Source organism: Priapulus caudatus, unplaced genomic scaffold (assembly GCF_000485595.1).
Source record: "Priapulus caudatus unplaced genomic scaffold, Priapulus_caudatus-5.0.1 Scaffold189, whole genome shotgun sequence".
NCBI lineage: Eukaryota > Metazoa > Priapulida > Priapulimorpha > Priapulimorphida > Priapulidae > Priapulus > Priapulus caudatus.
In genome coordinates this window covers 368,833-379,215 of record NW_014577250.1, presented here as the reverse complement: position 1 = coordinate 379,215, position 10,383 = coordinate 368,833, and the positions used below count along the sequence as shown (strand labels likewise).

The 10,383-nt window shown below is 42.9% G+C and overlaps 1 protein-coding gene across 1 annotated transcript in view; it reads left to right on the top strand.

The window, feature by feature from the left end:
• Nucleotides 1-10,383, top strand: part of LOC106806994 (synaptosomal-associated protein 25-like) — a gene marked incomplete in the record, with an annotated part of 123,821 nt that overhangs the window by 38,283 nt on the left and 75,155 nt on the right. Inside the window, 1 exon segment of the mRNA XM_014809190.1 lies at nucleotides 3,703-3,809. Within this exon segment, the coding sequence (XP_014664676.1) occupies nucleotides 3,738-3,809 (72 nt within the window).

Below are 10,383 nucleotides of genomic sequence, written 5' to 3'. Positions count from 1 at the left end.
ACCTGATTATTATATATATATATATAGTCTTTATTATGACAACTCCTGTTGATATATATAGTCTTATATTATGACACTCTGTTATAATATATATATAGTCTATATCTTAGGACCACACTGATATATATAGTCTATGATTATACACACCCTGATATCTATATAATAGTTCTATTATATGCATCCTGACTTATATATATATATTAAATAGTCTTATTTATGACAACTCCTTATATATATATAGTCTAATTATGACATTAGCCTGATGTGTATATAGTCTATATTTATGACATCTCCTTATATATATTATAGTTCTATATATGACACTCCCTGATATATATAGTTCTATATTATTGACATTCCTGATATTGATTATATATAGATCTAAGTATTTTATGACATTCCCTGGATGTATATAGTCTATATATTATGACACTCCTGAATTATATTATAGGTATTATTATGACACTCTTATATATATATAGTCATATATTATGACTTCTTGATAATGTCGTGTAGGGGTTCTGCGCGTATCTATAAGAAGGATATGTCGACGTTAGTGAGCCTGGGAAAGAGTTAAGCTTAAGCTATAGCACAACTCGTCTGGGCAGGCAGTCCTTCGGTCGGCACGTGCAAGTGCTTACATCAACGCATTGCGCAGGCCGGTGTGCATTCATCTGCCTCCAATTTTTTACGATAAATCAGGTGTGTAAATTTAATGCCACACCGTTCACGTATACTACTGACCTCCACAGTGTTGAGAGGCCAGCTTTGCCGATGTTATTTGTGAAAATTCTTGAACAAACACCTTGGATCGGAATAAAGATGACTATAGGAAATATTAAATAAGAAAGGTGATGTAGCGTAAAACAACTTTCTCTTACACAAAACTCTGGAATTATATGGAGTGGCGGGCAACACCTTGTTCACTTCGACCATTTATCTTCTTTTTTTAATTAACCGAGCATTCCCGCGGAGTTTTTTGCCGACCATTTTACTTGTTTATACCCCAGGTATCGCTACCGAATCTATGGTTATGGTCTACTGGCTGTTGCCTAGGTTGCGTGCGAATCATGTCCGTGTTTAGAATATACCAGAGATTCCCGTGTGTTGACGCTTTTGACGTATTTAATTGTTTGATCACGGAAATAATTTGTTTCTTGAAACGCAATTGGCCAATTATCATCACACAGGCACTAACCTGCATTCCATCGCGGGCTTACTAGCAGTCGGTCTCCTAAGATTTTAAATTGCCCTACAGGAAGTAGCGTGTTTTAAAAAACCAGCCCCTAGTGTGTATTTATTAATAATCCACGGTCAATTAAAATCAAACGCTAAAGGGGTCTCAATTATAGGGGGTCTGATCTTGTTGGAATGGCGCGTTGTGTTGAGCGCTTACTTGCTGCTGGAATTACTGTTGTTTTGTTGTTGTTTGTTGTTGTTGTTGTTTGTTGGTGTGAGTCGGTGGTGGTCTGGTGCGTGGGTGGTGTTGTTGCTGCCGCTGTTTATCGTTGTAGTTTATGATGCTTGCGCTGTTTGTATATTGTTGAAGATTGATGACAGTATGGCTGACAATGAGGCATAATGATGATTGATAACGATGATGACTATGACGATGCGATGAGATGAACATGATATAATGATATGATAACGATGATGATGATGATGATGATGATGGTGATGATGATCAGATGATGATGATGATGATAATCTTGTTCTTTGTTGCTGTTTCTTTGTTGGTGTTATTATTGTTGTAAAATTATTATTATTATTATTGTTGTTGTTGTTGTCGTTTTTGTTTTTGTTGTTGTTGTTGTTGTTGTTGTTGTTGTTGTTGTTGTTGTTGTTGTTGTTGTTGTTGTTGCTGCTGCTGCTGCTGCTGCTGTCATGGTCATTATTGTCGTCACCGCTGCCACCATCGTGGTGGTCGTCTTGTTTCTGTGGTGCCTCTGTATTGTTATCAGTACCTTGATGGTACCTAGATTATGTGAACCTTTATAATTCTTAAGATGATTAAAATTATATGAGGTTAGTGCCATTTAACTTTTTTGATTAAGGCAAAAAGACGGATGCGAGGAAGTAATGATGAGGTAACACAGCCGCGGAAGTAAGAGGAACACTAACAACGGTTTTTATTTTCTACAGAACGCGAGTAATTCTTGTGAAAAATTGGGTGACCTACACAGGGCTCCTTACAACACCTCTGGATGTTTTAAAGTTTGAGCCTTTAAGCCACCAAAGTTAGTTTTAGCCACCAATGAAAAACTATAGCCACGGTTCACTTTATCGTATGTGCTAATCAAGGCATAAACAGGTGATGAGTATGAGAAAAGACGTGTACGAAAACATTTCATGATACGACACTGCAATTTGACGATTTCATTAGTCTAGCATAATTTTCTGAGCAGTTAAATCAATCGCTAATTGTATTTGCCACTTATTGTAGTAAAATCGCCTCGGTTATTTATTCATCGCATTTTGCGAAGGTGGCGAATGCCAACGGTAGCTCTGCTACAGATTTTACATAATCTCAGTCAAAGTGATAGGACAGCCGCGTTTTATCAAGTTACGAATAATATCTTGATGATGGCGGGTGTACTGGTAACGTAGCCCATGCATGTGAAACTGCTGGATCGGTTGGCGTATCTCGGATTGGTTGCGTGGTGTGTGACGCGAAGAGACAGTTAGAGTTTTGCAGCCGACAAATTAGCAGACTATCCCTAGGTGGTGGTGATGGTGGTGGTGGTGGCCGTGGTGGTAATAGACTGTGTGTGTGGCTGCACGCTGAAAGCTGCAGGTATGGGGGCATCATAATTAAAGTCTCAATATTCATGCGAGGGTTGCCGACCCGACAGCTCCCTGCGTGTGTAGTGTGCGTTTGTCGTGGCTCGTCGTGTGACGGTAGCAGCATACGTTCGTCTCTTGTACGTTATATATCTATTATCGGGCTATGACGTGAAAATTTCTGCAATCAGTTTTCGTGCAATGTACTAGTGACGATCTGTAGCGTTAAGCAGTTTGTAGGCGTGTACGGTTTGTATTTGGTTAACAATATACAGTCGATAGTTGTTTGTACCCTGAACCTGTATATAGAATATTCGAGGTTGAGTTTGCACTTATCGCTTCTGCACATAAGTTTATACTTATCGGATCTTACTGGTCGATCGTTGTTTGTGTTACGTTATTAGTTGTTCTTCCGTATTGACTTGTTTTCAGTCGTCAGCAAAAAACTCAATTAGTCAAAATGGTCTCAATAAGCAAGAACTCCACTGCAAACTTTTAGAGCTATTATAGTCACGCAGATTTTAAGACTGTTGCCGAGGAAATATTTTCTCGCGGTAATATATATATAACAAAGAATGTTCGGATTTGTTGAAATGAGAAAATCCAACTACAAACGAGTTTAATTGTATTTTGTAACATGGGCGAGCTAATAACACATACTACTCATATTTGTACTTTCCGGTGCATGGGGATACTATTTTAAGAAAGGTATTTTCTAATTAAATGCCCAAGGCCGTGTGACCAGGTTACTTTGTTTTTCATATCGGCGCGTTATATATATGCCGTTAGAGGCATCTCCTGATTCGTTGACATTACCTTGTATTCCTTGACGTTCTAGACGTAGTTAGTACTATATAGTTAGTCTTCCGTATGAACTCTGCGCATATGTGACGCATCATTGACGCATTTATGCCGTTGCAGAACTGCTAAGCTAGTCCAACCCTGAGCGTGTTACCATGGCGTCAGATGACCAGATGAGGTCCGAACTGGAAGAGCTGCAGATGAGAGCGAATGCGAAAACAGACGAGGTAAGTCTTGTTGCAAGAATCCACAGTAGTTTTACGATCGTACTATATAGGGAGACTGGAAATTCCAATTTGCCTCAATATATCTTCAATATTGAGTCACACAAAAATAACATTACTTTTCTTACGTAGATTATCATATTATAGCTAATATGCGCTAAGATATCATAATTGTGGTGATGTCTTGTATTGTAACTTGTTTATTCCGTTGCGAAACGTACCTTCAAACACTTCTGTACGTGTGGCAACTAGGATTATAGTTCCATGAACGCCACTGCTTGCAGACATGTATCACAATACACAATTTATTTGACTTAAAACACAATATATATAATGTAAATGTATTATAGGATACGCAGTATAGTATCCGTGTAGATCATGCAACCAAAGAAATGCGAATATGAAACGTGATGATGTGAATGACAGAATTTGTGAATCAATGACAGGAACAATGCAAGACATGAGTCTGATTAAAAAAGTTTATAATATATAATACATTTAATTGTTTCAATCAAATCCTATCGCATCAATCAATGGCGTCGTTTTAATGTAATTGAAGTATTTACAGTATAAAAGCTAGCATAAGTGTTGGTCATTCTGCTACGTGTTGGACACGATAGTGTGATCATGCATACACGCTTGTGTCATTTGATCGTGATTAAATGCATAAAATCATTTAAAATTGATTATTTGTTTTTTTCAAAGTAAATGAGAACCGAACCTTCTCTTTGTTAATCGTTAGTTCTATACACTAATGATTTGACGGGACAGTCGTGAGACCCGTCTTTAACGTATGGAGCGGAAACCTGGGCCATATAAAGAAATGAGGAAACGAGGTTTCAGAGAACGGAGATGAGGATTTTGCGTTGGATACTGGGAGTTTCATTGAGAGAAAGAAGAACAAATGAGGAGGTACGATAAATAGCTGGAGTAAGAGACGTTAAGGAAGTTGTAATGCAAAGTAGGATGAGATGGTATGGGCATGTGGTTAGGAAGAGAGATGAGGAGCAAACGAAGAGAGCATGGCAGGAGCTGGTGAGAGGAAGAAGGACGAGAGGACGACAGATAATTAGATGGAGAGATGGAGTTGATGCGGAGATGAAAAGTTTGGGAGTAACGGAGGACGATACGGCCGATCGAGGAAGGTGGAGAAGAATCATCAACAGGGAGGTCAGCACCTAGCTGACGTCTCAGCATGGACCATCCGCGAGAGACTACGACAAAGAAGAAGAAGTTCTATACACTAATGATTACAGAGTTGATAATTTCACATTGAGTTGATAGGTTTTTAATTTTTGTAATTGCGCATAGCAATTTTTAGTATTTTTAGTAGCAGTGATTGAGTATTTGTAGAGGTTTTTGTATTTAATGGAAATGTGTGCGTGCGTGTGTGTGCGGTGTGTGAATGCATATAGTCATGTGTATGTATATGTACGTTCGTACTCGCGCACGCACGCACGCACGCATGGACGCACGCACGTACGCACGTACGTACGTACGCACCTACACACGTACGCACGTACGCACGCATGTCTTGGATTTTCATACTGCTACTAAAGCAATGGTTTCGTACTGAACATAATTTGTGTTTTATAACGTCGTTTTTTATATTTAAAAAAAAATTGCTAAACTTCAGTCACAATTTTGAATGTTGAATTGCTATTTATTTCAACTCATAACGAAATGTTAATTAAACGGGTAAATTAGAAAATCAACCGAGAAATCATGAATAAACTTGGCAAACTTGATAATGCAGTACTCGTGCAATGACGAAGCTTAAAGATCATGTACTTTCGGCTCGATAGAGGGCGCAACTACCCTTGCTCGCTGACGTCCGTTCGTCCCTGCGACGGTATCACGTCCTCTTGGAAGAAGCACCAAGGCAAATATTTCTCTGAAAGAAGAGAGCACCAAGGCAAATGACGCCCCATCACTTTCTCCTAAATGTCGCAGAGAAGGATAAATGCAAAATATTGATTTCATGAGAAGGGCTGAGCCAAAAAAACGCTTGAAGTAGCCACGAAATTTTAGTGATTGGTCATCACCCAATCTACGAGGCACCTCAGCAAGCAAGGCGGGTGGTAATCATGTACCATCGCTGCCCTGGTAAACGGTGAACAATGCATTATATTATTTATGTTCTTGTGTATGTAGGTTTTTTGTATGTATATTTGTGTGTGTATGTGCGTGCACGCGTGCTTGCATGCATTCGTTATGTGTTTTGGACTATTGCGATAGTTTCATACTATTTTACTTCACAATTGTAATTAAATGTTGCTTTATTATTTATTTCAGTACAATTATTTTTATATTGTATATTGTATGTCTAAGTATATTCTATGAAGTATTATTTAAATAAATATAATACAAAACTAATCAAGAATGTATTAATAAATCCGTTAATAAATCTTATCACGGATGAGCAACGCAATCACGGATTAATACATAAGCAGAACTATACATCTAAAAACCATGTTTATCTGCGTGTGTGTGTACGCGCGCGTGTGTTTATTTATCCATTTATTTATATTATGTATATATATATATATATATATATTGATCTATGTCGCAATACTCAATACGCTGCATATCGATCGTTTACTTGCGACCTCATTACTTGTGTAAGTCAATGTTGCCATTTCTGTTAATGGGTTTGCTTCTCTGTAGAGGGCAGCAGCAGGCAGCGTTTATGTCCTGTCTGGCTGTACGTTCGAAAGTTACAAATTATTTAACATAGGCGTCTCTTCTCACCTATCATTAATCAAATTAATATTTAATCAGCAGATAAATTATAAGAAATTTACCGCCTTACATTACCATCACGAGCCGAGACACGTATTTTACTATACATGTGGGGCTGTGGAATAGCGGACGTTACTGGGGCTATTACTGGGGCGTTACTATTACTGGGGCTATTACTGGGACGTTACTGGGGCTGGTCTATTATCGCGTTCACACGGTCATGGTTTGGCTCGAGCCAAATGGGCTAAATTTGGCTCGGGCCGGTTTGAGTCGGAGTGTTCACACGTACGCAAGTGAATACTGTCTGTCAAATTCAAATTCAAATTCAAATAAATTTTATTGCACAAATATCGATTACAGTTCATCTTTCGGGGGCAGATGAATATGTCGCGGCACATGGCGTGTGTGTACGATTCAGGTGTTTTACTGCTCACGTTAACGCTTCCGGCTCCGACGGTTACACCATTATCAATCCTTGAAAACGTGGCATCCTGATCAAATTATCTTCGAAAGATTTTTATCCAAGCGCGTTATTAGGGAAACTTTATTGTCCGTCGAAGACATCCGGGTCTGCGACACTCGCGGCGATCTTACCGCTAAACGCGATGTCTACTCGCTCTCGCAGCTCCGCTGAAAGCTGGTGCTAAATTTTGGCTCAAAGGGTCTGGTAGAACGTTTTCGATGTGGAGCAAAAATTGGCTCGTGCCACACTCGTGGCACAGGCCCGAATCCGTCGAACGGCGGTCGTGAACGCTCGCTCGAGCCAAAGTCTGCGCGCGCCTAGATTGGGCCAGGCCCAGAAAGAGAGCCATCTCGTGGTGAACGCACCTTGCCATGTTCCGCGGTAGCTGCCCGAACGTACGTCATGGTGAGCGGTCCCGGTATAACCGGAACGATTACCGCCTGGTAAGCTATCGATATGGTTTAGGGTTAGCGGTTAGGGAGTAGGCGTAGCGCGACTCCCTGGAGACTCGTTAGGTGGACGGTAGGCGGAGGTACCGTCTCGGCATAATTAGACTAGTACGCCGAGGGAACGTTCCGGTATACCGGACCGTACCCAGGGTACGTTCCGGCAGTACCCAGGGAGACATAGACCCTGGCAGCGTTACTGGGTTCCATCCCTGTATCAAAATTTATTCTCGGCACGTGCCGATTGTGGTAGTAATCATACCAGAAGTTTTGGAGGAGTTCTGTGTGCGGTGCACGCCTATTCAGGCATGAATTAAGTTAAAATGGTTCTCAAGCATAGAATTCCTTCTTTATTCTACATAAATTATATCCAATTGCGATATGCGACGTATCTAGTCATCGGAATCGAATGGAGAAAAATCGGCCTGCGGTTGTCGAATCTTGATACTCAAAAGGTTCTGCGGGGGTTCAGAGATGATAGAGTACTATTAACTGCAATGTCTACCGCTCACCATGCCAATTGCCTACAGATTGGCGTTTTCCAGGACCTAGCCAGCATCTATAACAGTGGAAATATAATTAGGTGCGTGAAAACACTAAATATATATAATATCATAATATAGTCAGAGTCCATCAACTTCTGCAACGGAAGTCTGTATTGAAAATTGGCGAGGTGTTGTGAACTTTATGAGTGGTTGCAGATTGTTTTGAGCTTATCATGAAACAAATCTGTCACTGGCGCGTGGTGTATCTTCGTTCATTTATCACATGGTTGTTTCACTTGCTGCGTTATGCCCATCTAAAACTCACGTACGAAATTGCACTGCACTCACGTTCATGGTTATGGGTAATCACCCTCCCCTCCCTTCCCTCCCTCCCCTCCCTCCCCTGGTGTTATTTCTCTCATATATACAAACCCAATATTCCATGACATTCGTGTTCCAATGCACTAGATAAATATACGCGTGTGTCTTTCACAACATCGGCAGCGTCCGCTGAAGTAGTCTATATATATGCTGTGAAGAAAGGAAGGAATCACCCTTCCTCCTTACACACGTGTACAGTATATGTGTGCCAGTGTTACTTCTCCCTCACTTATCAATTCGTGCACCAGTAGTGAGTACATGCACTAGACATATATACCGCGTGTGTTTCACAACATCAGCGTCCGCTGAAGTATATATGCTGCGATCGAAGGAAGATTCATCGAATCGCATTAGAAAACGTAGATGTGTGTTGGCTCGGATGAAAGGGGATTATTGCGTCTAGTTATTATATACCTGCGCACCGTGAATCGATGCCGATGAAAGTCGGCAGCCGATCACATCCACGCTGCAGCGCTGCAGCCTAGCCAGCCTCTGGCGGCAAGCTATAGTAGTTAGTGTGCGTGCTAAGAATATGATCAATAACATTCGCTACAAGTTGTGATCGCGATTACGTGCGTACCCTCGCTACGTCAAGATCGTCGCCTCGGGCGGCAGCGTGCGGCCCGCCCCGTACGGCAGATTAGGGTATAGGGTTGACATTAGCAAGTGGCGAGTCACGGGGCTCTGTGTGCGAGGCCGCACATGCAGTCGATTCGGCAATTCGACAGCAATTTCCTCTGTCGCACACACAGTCCAACCCGAGGGGAAGAAGCCCATTTCGCGTTTGCAGCTCATCGCATGCGCTGGAAAAAGCCGCCGCCGCTCGCGTGCGGCCGCGAAACCTATCCGGGGTTTGCAGCGAGCGCTGCGGCGCGCCACCTAGGAAAGCCGCGTGCCTGGGTCGGTGAGCGGCGCGTGCAGCAGCAGAGAGCGTCGCGCTGCCGTCGTGAGCGCTACGTGGTAACGGACGCTGCCGGTCCCCCGCGCTGCACCGCATGCAGGTCGTTAGCTGTGCGACGTAGTCTCACGGTTACTGCTGCTCGTGTCGGCAACGTCTCGTGTGCTTTGGAGAGGTGAAAACGGTACCCAGAGAGAGAGAGAGAGAGAGAGACGGTGCTGCCGGAATAGTGTGTGAATCGCGTGCTCGGTGGAGGCGTGATATACAGCTTAGAAAGGAGCCGCGAGCGTCAGCGAAATTCGTGTGTAAATCGCAGATCAATAGGTGTTAGGATATGCAAATTGTCGTTGTGGTACTCCGGTAAGAGGGAAGCCGTGCACAGATTGAGGCTGCATGGTGGCGATGTGAGGTCGCGCTGTTATGAGTGTTAAAGGTGTGAAAGTGTGTGTAGCCAGCCATCCGTATTCGCTATCGTGCCTGTGAAACTCGTGTTGCGTTGGTAGCGTCCGTAGCTGGGCCCTTATCCATACCAAGGTAATTGTGCGTAAAGGCTTCACAGTCGACCCTCTGTAGCTAGACTGGTGCCAAATAACAGTGCTGGAATTCGTATCATTGGCTGTCTGTAGATAGACTGGTTTCCGTGTTTCAACTTTCAAGGTATCGGGTGTGTGAAGCGTGTATCATTGGCTGTCTATATCAACACTGATCTCTGTGTCAAGGTAACGGTGTGTGAAGCTGTTCGGCGTTGGTTAGACGGCATAAGAACGGGCAGTCGGTGGATACATCGTGCGCCACAGGTGGTAGGGCCTCTCTAGCTCCCCCACAGCGAACCCCAGGGCGTTCAGCTCATCAAGGAAGCTCAGGTGTTCGAACGAGCGGAAATGTGACGGCCAGGTGAAGCACGATCATCTCGTCGCCCCGCCGCGTGACATCACTGAATCACACTCGGCCGTCACCCCGGCAACATACGCGTTGACATTTAAACACACAGGCAGAGCGCGAGAGAGAGAGCGCGCGCGTGGGAGAGAGACGAGAGTATTCAATCACGCACTGCGAGGGGTAAGCAGCTTACGTGCAGGCACTACTACCGCGCGCGCACGCGCACACACACACACACACACACACACACACACACACACACACACACACACACGCACACACA